Source organism: Arachis stenosperma, chromosome 6, assembly GCF_014773155.1.
Source record: "Arachis stenosperma cultivar V10309 chromosome 6, arast.V10309.gnm1.PFL2, whole genome shotgun sequence".
Lineage (NCBI taxonomy): Eukaryota > Viridiplantae > Streptophyta > Magnoliopsida > Fabales > Fabaceae > Arachis > Arachis stenosperma.
In genome coordinates, this window is record NC_080382.1 from 18,013,357 (window position 1) to 18,029,584 (window position 16,228).

The 16,228-nt window shown below is 31.0% G+C and overlaps 1 protein-coding gene across 1 annotated transcript; it reads left to right on the plus strand.

The window, feature by feature from the left end:
* The first annotated feature begins 10,351 nt into the window (after positions 1-10,351).
* Positions 10,352-14,456, plus strand: LOC130933787 (uncharacterized). The gene is made up of 3 exons (XM_057863400.1): positions 10,352-10,577; positions 10,856-11,005; positions 14,275-14,456. The coding sequence occupies exons 1-3, from the start codon at positions 10,352-10,354 to the stop codon at positions 14,454-14,456; spliced, it is 558 nt and encodes a 185-aa protein (XP_057719383.1).
* Positions 14,457-16,228: the final 1,772 nt, after the last annotated feature.

Genomic DNA, 16,228 nt, shown 5'->3' on the forward strand with positions numbered 1-16,228 from the left:
TCTTATAACTGATAACTGGAGTTTGTGTGAGAATATGACGTATATGTATTTGACTTCTCATTTCAACGATGTGGACTAGATGTTACGAAAGAAAATACTAAATTTTTGCCAAGTCACCGGCCACACAGGAGAGATTATGGCTCAAAATGTTGAAGCTTGCTTGAATAGCTGGAAGTTGAACAAGATCTTGAGTTTGACAGTTGATAATGCATCGTCTAACGATGTAGGAATTATGTATTTACAAAGAAGACTCAATTCTTGGAAGAGTTCAGTTTTGAATGGAGAGTAGCTCCATATGCGGTGTTGTGTGCATATTTTAAACCTGATTGTGAATGATGGATTGAAGGAGATTGATGATTCGGTAGCCAAAATTTGAGATGCTGTGAAGTATGTCAGATCTTCAAATTCAAGATTAACTAGGTTTAAGGCATGTATTGCACAAGAGAATATTCTACAAAAGACTCTTATTTGCCTAGATGTTGAAACGCGATAGAACTCTACATACTTAATGTTAGTAGCAGCCTTAAAGCATCAGAAGGCATTTGACCTATTAGAGATGAAAGACAAAAAATTTGTTGAAGAATTAAACAAGGGAAGAGGGGTACCTTCAATTTAAGATTGGGATTATGCTAAGTCTGTCTTATCATTTTTAGAGATATTTTACGATGCTACACTTCGCATCTCTGGATCCTTTTATGTCATTAGTAACTTATATATGAAAGAAGTGTTTGCTCTTGGAAGGAGGATTCAACAATATCGTGATGATGATGATTTCAGCATAAGTCTTATGGCAAGTAAGATGAAAACAAAATACAACAAGTACTAGAGAAATGCAAAAACTATTAACATGTTGTTATAAATTGCCGTGGTTCTAGATCCCTGCCATAAGTTGGATTATGTTGAGTGGTGCCTAGTTAATTCTTTTGGTGCGAAAGTAGACGGTGAATTGTCTTCTTGTCTTCATTCACTTTCTAATTTATATCAAGGTGCAGATGATACCCTATCCCAACCGAGTGCAAGTGATAAAGCCAAAGACATTTATGATATAGAGTTATATCATCGATCAACCGGTCGTAAATCTAATCTTAAATCTGAGCTTGATCGTTATTTGAATGAAGACCGTAAGCCAGATGATAAGCCTTTGGATATTCTAGGATGATGGAAGGCTAACTCAAATCGGTTTTTCGTCCTAGCAAATATGGCACCGGACATATTAGCTATACCAGTTTCAACAGTAGCTTTCGAGTCTGCTTTTAGTATAGGGAGAAGAATCATCGATCAATACCGTAGCTCATTGACTCCTAAGATGGTAGAAGCCCTTGTATGTACCAAAGATTGGCTTAAAGGAGACTTTTTCTCTTCTCTTGCACCTGAAATTTTTGAAAAGTTTGAAAAGATCGAGCAAGGTAAATTGAATAAAATTAATTATGTAGATTCAAATGATGAATAAAATTAATTAAATTATTTTGTTAGTCCTTATAATTTTTTTAAATTTATAATTATATATAGTTTTTATTTTGTGCAGATTTAAATTTATCAGAGGATATTACTTGTTCAGTGGGTCCAGGTTTAATTGCGCTTAAAGATGACTAGAAAGTCTTGATTGTTTATGTTTTCTTTAGTTATGTTTTAAACACTTAGGTGGTAAAGATATTAGACTTGTTTTTTCATATATGATTAGACTTGCCTATGTTTATGTTTATGTTTATACTTATGTTTATGTTGGTTTGTTTGAGGCACAACTTATGGCAATTGCAATGTCATTTTTGAATGGGGATATTGGTGTCAACAATTATAGCAGTTGGAATGTCATTTTTTAGCCTCAATGGGATTATATTCACAGTGAATTTTTTGTATAGTTTTGGGATGCTGTTGGAATTTTGCATGGTTTTTTTGGCTTAGGAGAAAATTTCTATTATTGAAGAGGACTTTTGAAGTGCCATTGGGAATGAAGGGTTTGATCCTAATGTGTTTTATACCTTCTTTGTTTTTGGAGTATGTGATAAGTGTTGCCACCTAAAGTTTAGAAAAGTAATTACTATTTATAATGGAAGAGATTTCATTATTTACAAATGTTACTTGTATTATTTAGAAAGAAAAAAATTAATTTTTAGATTAAAAATTAATTTAAAAAAGGTAAAAATTGGAGTTTTTTGTGTAAAAAATGGTTTTTAGGTGCAAAAATCAACTTTTTATACAAATTGGTTATTTTTTTAAAATCGATTTTTAAAATAAAAATCGATTTTGAATTTTACTAACCGGTTAATAACCAGTTTTATAATGTAAAACCAATTTGGTTAATAACCAAGACTATATTTTTGGTTAACCAAAAAACTGGTTTGATTTTTGGATTAACCAAACCATGAACACCCTTACCACACAGAGCTTTACGCTTAAGCCGTAAAACAGAGATAGTGTGGTATTACGACCTCTAAAATAAAATATATACATATAATAGCAGAAAGAATATAATACACTAGGAGTCTTGAAAAACAGGTGAAACAAAATTCACAAAATAAAAGCGCAACCCTCAGAAAACAAGATAACTTGCGTGCGAAGAAATATTAAAATGATAGGTATAACTAAACAGAAAGTGGGAATAGAGGGTCAAAAGTACAAAATAACAAGCTTCTAACTTAGCCTGCAAAGCTAAGGATGACCGGAGAATATTTACATATATATATATATATATATATATATATATATATACCAAAACCCAAAATACATTGCCAAAAATTCTAACTCTCCATAAACCTCTAAGAGGAGTAAAATAAACAAGTTATTCAAATAGAAAGTTAAGTACATATATACATAACTGTACATCAAAATAAAACCCAGAAACTACTTCGCTTCAGAAGTTCAGACGTCTAGCGAGGTATCTCTCGACCTGCATCTGAAAAATAACAACACAATATGGGGTGAGAACCGGAGGTTCTCAGCATGGTAAAGGTGCCACGCACATAGTATATAAGGTCCTGGAAAATACCGGAGGCAATCCTAAAACGCCGACACTCAGATTATAAAGCTTAAAATACTAAACAGAAACCATAAAAAGGGTGGTTATCTAAGGAGTTCTAAGTCTAGCTTAAACTTAAACTTATTACTAAGCCCCTTTCACCTTTCCTTCGTTCCTCCATTCCCGGTGAGTTTACAACGACAGACAAACAAACAATTACAAGAACAAGTAGGAGACAAGTAGTGCAAGTAACATATATAGCAAATAACATAATACACTCAGTAAGCTTAAAATACTAAACAGAAACCATAAAAGGTGGTTATCTAAGGAGTTCTAAGTCTAGCTTAAACTTAAACTATTACTAAGCCCCTTCACCTTTCCTTCGTTCCTCCATTCCCGGTGAGTTTACAACGACAGACAAACAAACAATTACAAGAACAAGTAGGAGACAAGTAGTGCAAGTAACATATATAGCAAATAACATAATATATTCAGTTAGGCATTTCCAAATAATGCATAGCAAACAAAGCAAACATAATGCACATGATGAATGCCTGTCTTATGACTGATGAGGCTCATCTGTCGGTTATCAAGCCAACCCGATAAGTTGCTAAACCCTATGCATAGCTTTTTCTCAAATATATAAAATTGCTCAATGAGGGTCAACCTTCCCAGAAATTTAGAGTGCCCGGTTACATCTTACGTCGTAGGGTCAACAGAGTATCGAGTCTCGACGTGGAACACATGGTGACAAGCCACAGTACTTTACCCAAGGAAACTCGTATCTCAAATCAATTGAGTGTATAATGCCAAATAATATTCATAATCATTGTAATCTTTGCATAAGCATATTATATAAGCCATGGTATCATATATATACACTCCAAATATACTCATTTCTATATTTATTTCATCACTTTTCCTACTTTACTTCGTCCCCAAGTTACCTCAATTTCCTATCTCCATCTTACTACTAGAGCTAATACTATGATTTGAGGCTAAAAGGATGAAAATAAAAGTTTAGAAGTTTAAAATTTGCCTTAAAAATACAAAGTCCATTTTTGCTGGAACAAGTGCCACGTGTACGCGTGGGCGTGCGAAAAACCGCGCTCACGTACACAACCACTGCTTGCATACGCAAGCAGCCAAACCCGAAGAGTTTAGTCGTGTCGCGTTCAATGGTTGCGTATGCAAGCTGTGCAGAATCATCAAAATGCTTAATGCTACAGAATTTTCAGTTTTACCCTCCAAACTTCTGACGCGCATAACTTTTTCGTTTTAAAATATTTTTCATCCTTCTTCGAACAGCATAAAATTTACGAACCCAATTTTCATATAAAATAAATTTAAAATCATTTGGGTATTTGAAAGCCAAGTTATGCTTCGCCGAATTTTGGCCAAAAATCAATTTTACAGAAAAAGCTTCAAACCTCAATTTTCATTAAACCAAACTCAATTCATACTTCCATTACATATATTTAACATAGCCACATATCATTTATGTTACCAAAGTCATCCACAACCTGCTTCAATCAATTATACATTAATATGTACATAATCTCATACCTAAGACCTTAGTCACAACATACACCAACATACCACCACAACTCATATTCATTCCTTTTTCCACTTTACAAGCACCAATAAGTCATCAACTAGCATTCCAATTCCAACATCAACAACTAAACCAAAACTCAATATTTATCATTAAATACTAATCAATATATATGCTCATACATTCATTCCTATCTTATAGTCAATTAGCCTAAGTCTTCACATAACATTATATATTATATACGTGAAACCTAAATTACACATTGGTCGATTTTTACGTATTTTCTGAGACACCACCAAGGCACCAAACACAACCCTCAGGGCTCAAAATCTCCAAGGCAAGGTCTCCCAAACTCCACCAAGCCTCCAATGTACTCAAGCAAGCTCCAACATACACATATACAAGCTTAATTCACATATATCACACATACATACCCAATTTCAATATCCAACACACTAAATCCAAGAAATTGACAAGGATTAGTGATTCTTATCGTACTCACGGACCAAACAAACCAAGTCCACTAATCATCGTAAGCTAGATCGAACCTAAAGCACCAAATTCAACAAAATTTCAACATGGGTATTCAAGATTTTTGAAATTTAAGGGGTAGAAAAATTGGGATAATAGAGTAGCTTACCTATAAAATTGTTTCGATAGAATCGTAGAGCTCAACACGGTGGTCGCGTGACCGCAAACAGTACGACAATCGGAGCTCGGAGCGAGAAGCTATGGAGGTTGGAATGGATTCAAGGGTTTGGAACCCTTCTTCCTTGATCTCCCTTTCTAGGAACGTGTTTCCTTGGTTTGGGATGAAATGAGCAGAAGCTCATTTGGTTAATGGGTTGTGGGTTGGGCCTTGGGCCCATTTTGGATCCGGTTTGATCGGTTCAGCCTGTTCGGTTCAATTTTGAGCCAAATTCTTTAAAATTAATATTAAAATTATTGTTTTAATGAGTTCTATCATAATTTAATATAAAATTTACATTTTTAATTTTTTATAGAATTTAATTTATTAATTAATTATTTACTAATTTAACGGGATTTACACTTCTTACCCTCAATTATACATATTCACCTTTATGAGACTGATAGTATCAGGATCATCAAATAAAACCAAAAAAAAAAGAAAAAAACCATTAATATGAAAGAGAATAAGACAACGGAGAAAATAACAAAAAAAAAATTGAAAGGATAAGTTAAGGTAACATATCACCACGAAGCAACCATTTCTCACCCTCAATTATATACATTCACCTCTATTAGGCTGATAGTATCAGGATCATGAAATAAAACAAGAGAAATAGGTGAAAATTATTAATACGAGAGAGAACAAGACAATAAAAAAAATAAGGTATATGAGACTGATAGTCTCAGGATCATCAAATAAAACAAAAAAAAAAAGAAAAAAACCATTAATATGAAAGAGAATAAGACAACGGAGAAAATAACAAAAAAAAAATTGAAAGGATAAGTTAAGGTAACATATCACCACGAAGCAACCATTTCTCACCCTCAATTATATACATTCACCTCTATTAGGCTGATAGTATCAGGATCATGAAATAAAACAAGAGAAATAGGTGAAAATTATTAATACGAGAGAGAACAAGACAATAAAAAAAATAAGGTAAAAACTGAGTGGATAAGTTAAGCTAACAAATTACCACAACACAACCATTTTTCACACTCAATTGTACATATATATTCACTTCTATCAGGCTAATAGTATCAAGATCATCAAATAAAATAAGAGATAAAAAAGAAAAAACCATTAATAAGAAAGAGAACAAAATAATAGAGAAAATAATAAAAAAACTAAAAGGATAAGTCAAGTTAATATATCACCACAACGTAATCACTTTTCATCCTCAATTATATACATTCACCTTTATAAGATTGATAGTATCAGGATCATCAAATAAAATAAGGAAAAAAGGAGAAACCATCAATATGAAAGAGAACAAGACAATATATAATTGTAAAAAAAAATTTTGAGTATTTTTTATGGTCAATAAATGTCAAAATAAATAGTATTTTTGATGGTTAATAAGTATCACAAAAAATATATTCTCAAATTTTTGTAACCAATTATTTTTTACTGTTAATAATTATTAACATAAGATTAAATTTTTTTATAATTACTTATATGTTAAAATACTATTTTTCTCAAAAAATTATTGACGTATTTTCATAATTGAAATAGTATCAATAATTAATTTTTTTTATAAATTTTAATTCTTTTTTAACACATATGACTCTCAAAAATAATTTATATTATTGTAGTGTTTAAAATTGATTGAATAAAATTATTTCTAAAATAATTAAACTCCAATTATAACATTAGTAAGAGATAAATAATAGGACCCATATTTTACTTCTATAATTTTCGATGCCTCACTCCTCCACGTGTTGCTCCTTCTACGTTGACACGCAGTTTCAGCACCTAATGAAATCTTCTCCCACAAAGGAATAAAAAATTGTTAGATTTATTTAGTTTTGGATATCTATCAAAGAGAAAAAATTTATTAAAATAGAAAGGAGAATTTTCTATTCAGATTAAGAGTATAATTTTGTTACGCTGACAGTGTCAAATTATTGTACACAGTCGTGCAATCACATCTGTTCTTTTGGATGACTATTTACATGGTCAATGTGAAAGGTAGTTATTTTTGCTAATGTGGTATTACGTAATTATTGGATACACATGTAAAACTACGGGTTAAGTATTTTTTTCATCCCTAAGGTTTGGGGTGAAAATCAAAATTGTCCCCGACATTTTTTTGTTATTAAAATCATCCTCAACGTTACAAAACGTTATAAAATCGTCTTTTTCTACTTCAATTTTAATTTTTTGACCAAATTACCCTTAACAATTAATAAAAATAATATTAAAAAAACAAAAACATCCCACCCCACACCCTAGTATCCCACCCTCATCCCTGATCTCTCTTCCCTCTTCCTTTTCCATCCCCTTCCTCCTACTCTCTTCGAATTCTCCCTTCCTCCTTTCCCGCCCAAAAAATCCCAATTCTTCTTTCCTCCTTCAGCAACAACAACAACCAAATTTAGCAAACAATAAATTGAGCAAATTCACAATAGCAAATTCAGCAACAACAACAACCACAAAAATAAAAACAACATCCACAAAATAAATCACTAAAAATTTCATATTTAACAAAAATTTAACAATCATCAATCACAACTTAAAAACCAAAATCAGAACCTACAGAAATTAAAAAAATGATGTTTATGTTCTTCAAAAAAAAGGAAGAACGAAAAGAGGAGGTACGAAGATGAACCCAAAATCCCCTAAAATAGCCAAACACCACCACTTGAACAAGCACCAAAAATAAGGATTTTCACCCACTCATACACTTCCTCCACTTTCTATATGCCGTTTCAGAAGGGGTCTACGGTTGAAGCAGGAGGAATGATTGGGAGTTCGGAGCATCCGATGAACTGAATCGGTTTAGGAGAATTGGGACTCAGAGAGGTTGAGAATTATGTGGCTAGAGGAAGAGGATAAAAGGAATAGAGGGTTGGTGATGCCATTTTCCACCATTATGCCTCTGCCTCATTCAGCAGATCCGCGAGCTTCTCTACCTTCTGCTCTGGTCGATTCTCCCTGTCGAAGTTGCGACGGAGCTGAAACCTACGTCGTCATCGTGGCGTAGAAGGTAACCATAGCGTGTGGTGCCGCAGCTAAGGGAAGACCTTGCGGCTTCTGAAGGAGGTGAGGGAGTATGGCGTGGAAAGGGGGATGGATCTGGTGATTGGTGGAACTCAGTTTTTGAAGCCTTTTTTTAATTTTTGTTTAAAGGTAAAATCGTCCAAAAAATATTATTTCTGGACAAAAGGATGATTTTATAACTTTTTGTAACATTGAGGATGATTTTAATAACAAAAAAAGGTCGAGGACAAATTTGATTTTCACCCTAAACCTTAGGGACGAAAAAAATACTTAACCCATAGTTTTACATGTGTATCCAATAATTACGTAATACCACATTAGCAAAAATAACTACCTTTCACATTGACCATGTAAATAGTCATCCAAAAGAACAGATGTGATTGCACGACTGTGTACAATAATTTGACACTGTTAGCGTAACAAAATTAAATTCTTAATCTGAATAGAAAATTCTCCCTTCCATTTTAATAAAATTTTTCTCTTTGATAGATATCCAAAACTAAATAAATCTAACAATTTTTTATTCTATTGTAGAAGAAGATTTCATTAGGTGCTGAAGCTGTTGCGTGTCAGCGTAGAAGGAGCAACACGTGGAGGAGTGAGGTATCGAAAAAGTTATGGAAGTAAAATATGGGTCATATTATTTGTCTCTTACTAATGTTATAATTGAAGTTTAATTATTTTAGAAATAACTTTATTTAATCAATTTTAAGCACTACAACAATATGAATTATTTTTTAGGATCATATGTGTCAAAAAAGAATTAAAATCTATAAAAAAAATTCATTATTGACACTATTTCAACTATGAAAATACGTCAAGAAATTTTTAAAAAAAATAGTATTTTAACATATAAGTAATTATAAAAAAAATTAATCTTATGTTAATAATTATTGACAGTAAAAAATAATTGGTTACAAAAATTTGAGAATATATTTTTTGTTATACTTATTAACCATTAAAAATACTATTTATTTTGACATTTATTGACCATAAAAAATACTCAACAAAATTTTTTTATAATTATATATTGTCTTGTTCTCCTTCATACTATTTTGTTCTCTTTCATATTAATAGTTTTTTTCTTTTTTATCTCTTATTTTATTTGATGATCCTGATACTATTAGCCTGATAGAGGTGAATATATATGTACAATTGAGTGTGAAAAATAGTTGCGTTGTGGTGATTTGTTAGCTTAACTTATCCACTCAGTTTTTATCTTATTTTTTTATTGTCTTGTTCTCTTTCGTATTAATAGTTTTCAACTTTTTTTCTTGTTTTATTTAATAATCCTGATACTATCAGCCTAATAAAGGTGAATGTATATAATTGAGGGTGACAAATGATGTGTTAGCTTGAAAAATATTAATAAATGTAATTCTTTTAAAGTTATAATTTTCATTTTATGTAAAAATTATATAAATAAAAATCATATATCTGTATATAAAAATGTGATTCTGTATTGAAGATTGTTTTTAATAACATAGAAAGGTACAAAAAGAGAAGAGAAAAACATTTGAATAATATAATATTAATTACAGTCAAACATAAAAATATTTTTTATCTTTTTAAAAAAAACTAAAATGATTATTTTCAGAAAAAAATCTAATCCAAATTAGCTCATAAATTATTTCGAATCTAATGGTTGAATTGCTTTTATTTCCTCCAGCAGATTCAAGAACATGGTTTTGTAGAAAATCATTATTTTAAGAATAAAATCATCTTTAAGGTTCAAACCCTAGTATTATAAATTCTCTTGCAGTGTCAATCAAATCTCATACTCAAATTTTATCATTTCTCTCTCTTTTTTTTTGTGCCAGTTTTTATCACCAGCTACTACTTCTGTGTGTGAGTGAGTGAGTAATTAAGAGCTAGGATTCTGATTTTGTGGAAGATCTCTCAATAGCTCTTCTATGCCGAAAGATTCATCAATCTCGAACTCTGACGATGATTCGGTTGTGTTCTTGGGGATGTTACACCCCAAGATGGTAACCATAACCGTAACCGTAACCGTAACCGTTACCATCCTATACGTCGATGCGTGTGCAAAGGTGATGAAGGTGACAACGGAATACCAGCCAACCTTAACCCTAACGGTAACGGTAACTGTAACGTTGGAGGTCATGATCTGCGTGCCAGGAGGACAATGACGAGTAATAACCAGCCCAACCATGACGACAACGCTTCTGAAGAGAGTACTACAGCGGCTAAAAAGGTAGCAGGTCAAGTAAGAAAGAGTGCTGATACAAACTTTCATGTCGGCGAGAGCAGCAAAAGCCAAAAGAGGAAGACGAGGAAGAGGGGGAGGAAGAAGAAGAAGAAGGAGAACGACGATGTTTTGGATGAAATGACGAATAAGTTGCTACGCACCGGTTGAGAAATTGGAATTGATGAAAGAGATGAGGAAACTGTTTCCTATGATCTGAAGGGGAGAGCTTATACCAATTGCATCATAGTTGCGTACGAGTGTTTGAAAAAGAAGTATGAGGAACGCAAAGGAAGAGGGATATATTATTTGAAGAATTTCAAGTTTAGGCCTGTCAAGGATGATGATTTCGAGAAGCTTCTATCATGGAAAGACACTAAGAAGAGGAAAAGAAAAGATGAAGCTCATGAACCAAACCCTAACACTAATTATCATAATAAAAAGACGGGGAAAATAGCAGGAAAGATGCGAACAAGAAGAAGCAGAAGCAGACGGTGGAAACGAGCAGGAAAGGAAAAGAGAAGGTTGTTTACGATGATTTTGATTCGGATTTTGATTCTGATGAGGATCCAAATGATGACACGTGTCTTCTCTGTACAAATGGTCGAGAAGGCACTCTGATTTATTGCGATAGTTGTCCTTCTTCTTTCCATCTGAGCTGCTTGAAATTATTTGTAAGATTTCTCAATTTCTCATGCTTCTTTCAAACTTTGATTTTGATCAACATGTTTGCTATATACAAATATTCAATCACCAAATTAGTTACTTTCCTATTAATTAACATGTTAACTATATATACGAATAATTAATCACTAAATTGCATAACACTGTCATGGATAATAGAGTGAAGTAGTTATATATGTTAACAGCCTTGTTACTCTATAGCTACCACATATTTCGTTATATGTAAATATTATAACTTTTTAAAATGATAATTTAATTTCGATGTCTTAATATTGTAAATAATTTCATAGGATTATACGTTGTTGTTGTTATTATTATTATTATTATTATTATTATTATTATTATTATTATTATTAATTAGATGTAAGTAAATTTTTTTAGTAGTGTATTAAAATCAAATTTATATATTGTTAAAATTAGTCTTTTATTCTCAAATATCCATTGAATTAAGTCATAAAGTAATTTTTTAGATTAATTGTATGCATATAGTTTAATGTTGATAATAATTAATTATAATAGGAATATATAACATAATGAGTATATAAAGAGTACATAAGTTTAATTATAAATTTTTTTAAACAAAAAATTAACTTTTTTATTTTAAAAATTTTTAATGAATAAAAAATAAAAACTGAAAAAAAATTGTTCAATACTACTAGCATTATAAAACTCTATAAAAGCACTATATTCTGTTCATTACTCAAACACACCCAAATTTATAAAACTCTATAAAAACATTATATTCTTTATTACTACTTAAACACATATCACATACAACACAATTCAAATAACTCTTCTAAATTCGTTTTTCTGTAATATATCTTAAGTTTTATGTGTACAATTTGCTTTTATTTTGCGTTGTAAATACACAATATCTTTTACTACCACCTTCTCTTATAATGTTTATTTTTACGTTGATAAAGTCTTGTTTTACAAATTCTATAAAATGGATGGGAGAATTTTTTATTCATATTAATTTGTATATCATTTAAAATGATAATAAGATTCTAAAATCTTTTAAGAATTAAATCATCAAAGGGTTTTATAAATTTACCTAAGTAAGAATGATTATAGATGTCAAGAATTTTGGCATAGAATTTTTTTATTTTTATTTATTTTATACTGATTTTTTTTATAAATATATTCATACAATTTTTTTTTATTATGTCATAAAACTTTATTCTTATCCCAAAAGCTTATAATGATAAAAACAGACACATAAATAATTATACTTTTAAAATTTATATAAAACTACAGTTCTTATTAATCAATTGTGTATTTAAATTATTTTTTAATTAACAAATAAAAGAAACACATATTTATTTGTTAAAAAATATTTATATCAAAGTAGTATTTATTATAAAAGATGTACACATAGCGAAATTGTCTTTGAAATAAAAAGATAAGGGTTTATTATTTAATTGAATTGTACATTCAAAATTATACTATATTTTTTTTAATTAGTGAATTTTGAATTAATAGAATTTCAATCTATAACCAAAACAATTTCGGTGTTGAAATAATAGTCGTATTAAAATTTAGAGAACAAGTATGAATAAATGAGTTAACACTAATACTAAATGTCATTGTATTTATTGCTTATGAAAAAATAAAATAAAAGAAAAAAGAGAAAGCCATTAATATAAAAGAGAGTGAGACAATAGAGAAAATAATGGAAAAATTAAAAGGATAAATCAAGCTAACACATCACAAAAATATAACGGATGTAGACTTAGTAAAATTGTGTTTAAAATAAGGAGACAAGGATTTATTATTTAATTGAATTATACATTTAAAATTATAATATTTTTTAATGACTTCAAAATTAATAGAATTTCAATCTATAATCAAAATAATTTAGGTGTTGAAATAATAGTCATATTAAAATTTAAAGAACAAATATGAATGAATGAGTTAACACTAACACTAAGTGTCGTTGAATTTATTGATTATGAAAAAATAAAACAAGAGAAAACAGGCAAACGACAGAAAACAGGCACATCGCCTAGCCCAGAAGCACAAGTGGGTAGGTTTGATGCAGAATATGCTTGAAAAAAGTTGATATCAATGTTTGTTCGCGAGTAGCTTCCTTTTCGATTCGTAGAAAGTCAAGGTTTTAAAGAATATTCGGCGGCCTTGCAACTAGGATTCAATACTCTTTCACATTAACATTGGCACGTGATATCTTGCTGCTCCATAAAACAAAGAAGGTTCAACTTCAAAAATATTTTTTCAAATACGGAGGAAGAGTTTGTCTTACAACTAATAACTGGAGTTTCTGTCAGAATACGGCGTTTATGTGTTTGACTTCTCATTTCATCGATGTGGACTAGAAGTTACAAAAGAAAATACTAAATTTTTGCCAAGTCACCGGCCACACAGAAGAGATTATGGCTCAAAATATTGAAGCTTGCTTGAATAGCTAGAAGTTGAACAAGATCTTGAGTTTGACAGTTGATAATGCATCGTCTAACGATGTAGGAATTATGTATTTACAAAGAAGACTCAATTCTTGGAAGAGTTCAGTTTTGAATGGAGAGTAGCTCCATATGCGGTGTTGTGCGCATATTTTAAACCTGATTGTGAAGGATGGATTGAAGGAGATTGATGATTCGGTCGCCAAAATTTGAAATGCTGTGAAGTATGTCAGATTTTCAAATTCAAGATTAACTAGGTTTAAGGCTGTATTGCACAAGAGAATATTCTACATAAGACTCTTGTTTGCCTAGATGTTGAAACACGATGGAACTTTACATACTTAATGTTAGTAGCAGCCTTAAAGCATCAGAAGGCATTTGAGCTATTAGAGATGCAAAACAAAAAATTTGTTGAAGAATTAAACAAGGGAAGAGGGTACCTTAATTTAAAATTGGGATTATGCTAACTAGTAACTTATACATTAAAGAAGTGTTTGCTCTTGAAATGAGGATTCAATAATATCATGATGATGATGATTTGAGCATAAGTCTTATGGCAAGTAAGATGAAAGCAAAATACAACAAGTACTGGAGAAATGCAAATACTATTAACATGTTGTTGTTAATTGCCGTGGTTCTAGATCCCTGCCATAAGTTAGATTATGTTGAGTGGTGCCTAGTTAATTCTTTTGGTGGAGAAGTGGGAGGTGAATTGAAGACAAAGTTGTCTTCATTCACTTTACAATTTATATCAAGGTGCAGATGAAGGAAACCAAGATGATACCCTATCCCAACTGAGTGCAAGTGATAAAGCCAAAGACTTTTATGATATGGGGTTATATCGTCGATCAACCGGTCGCAAATCCAATCTTAAATCTGAGCTTGATCGTTATTTGAATGAAGACTGTGAGCCAGATGATAAGCCTTTGGATATTCTAGGATGATGGAAGGCTAACTCAAATCGGTTTTCCATCCTAGCAAATATGGCACGGGACATATTGGCTATACCAGTTTCAACAGTAGCTTCCGAGTCTGCTTTTAGTATGGGAGAAAGAATCATCGATCAATATCATAGCTCATTGACTCCTAAGATGGTAGAAGCCCTTGTATGTACCGAAGATTGACTTAAATGAGACTTTTTCTCTTTTCTTGCACCTGAAAAATTTGAAGAGTTTGAAAAGGTCGAGCAAGGTAAATTGAATAAAATTAATTATGTAGATTCAAATGATGAATAAAATTAATTAAATTATTCTGTTAGTCTTTATAACTTTTTTAAATTTATAATTATAGTTTTTTTGTGCAGATTTGATTTTATCAGAGGACATTACTTGTTCAGTGGGTCCAGGTTCAATTGCGCTTGAAGATGACTAGAAAGTCTTGAGTGTTTATGTTTTCTTTAGTTATGTTCTAAACACTTACGTGGTAAAGATATTAGACTTGCTTTTTCATATATGATTAAACTTGCTTATGTTTATGCTTATGTTTATGTTGGTTTGTTTGAGGCATAACTTATAGCAGTTGCAATGTCATTTTTAGATGGAGATATTGGTGTCAACAATTATAGCAGTTGGAATGTCAATTTTTAGTCTCAATGGGATTATATTCACAGTGAATTTCTTGTATAATTTTGGGATGCTGTTGGAATTTTGCATGGTTTCTTTGGCTTAGGAGAAATTTTTTATCATTGAAGAGGCCTTTTAAAGTGCCATTGGGAATGAAGGGTTTGATCCTAATGTGCCTTATACCTTCTTTATTTTTGGTGTATGTGATAAGTGTTGCCACTTAAAGTTTAGAAAAGTAATTACTATTTATAATGGAAGGGATTTTATTATTTACAAATGTTACTTGTATTATTTAGAAAGAAAAAAAAATAATTTTTAGATTAAAAAAATCAATTAAAAAAAGGTAAAAATTTGGGTCTTGTGTGTAAAAAATAGTTTTTAGGTGTAAAAATCAATTTTTTGGTATAAAAACCAGTTTTTTGGTGTAAAAACCGGCTTTTATTTTAAAAACCGATTTTGAATTTTACTAACCGGTTAATAACCAATTTTATAATGTAAAACCAATTTGGTTAATAGCCAATACTATATTTTTGGTTAACCAAAAAACTGGTTTGGTTTTTAGATTAACCAAACCATAAACAGCCTTACTACACAAAGCTTTACGCTTAAGCCGTAACACAGAGGTGGTGTGATATTACGACCGCTAAAATAAAATATATACATATAATAGCAGAAAGAATATATACAATAGGAGCCTTGAAAAACAGGTGAAACAAAATTCACAAAATAAAAAGCGCAACACTCAGGAAACGAGATAACTTGCGTGCAAAAAAATATTAAAACGATAGGTATAACTAAACAGAAAGTGGGAATAGAGGGCCAAAAGTACAAAATAACAAGCTTCTAACTTAGCCTGCAAAGCTAAGGCTAGCCGGAGAATATTTACATATATATATATATATATATATATATATATATATATATCCCAAAATCCAAAATACATAGCCAAAAATCCTAACTCTCCATAAACCTCTAAGAGGAGTAAAATAAACAAGTTATTCAAAGATAAAGTTAAGTACATATATACATAACTGTACATCAAAATAAAACCCAGAAACTACTTCGCTTCAGAAGTTCAGACGTCTTGCGAGGTGCCTCTCGACCTGCATCTGAAAAATAACAACATAGTATGGGGTGTGAACCGGAGGTTCTCA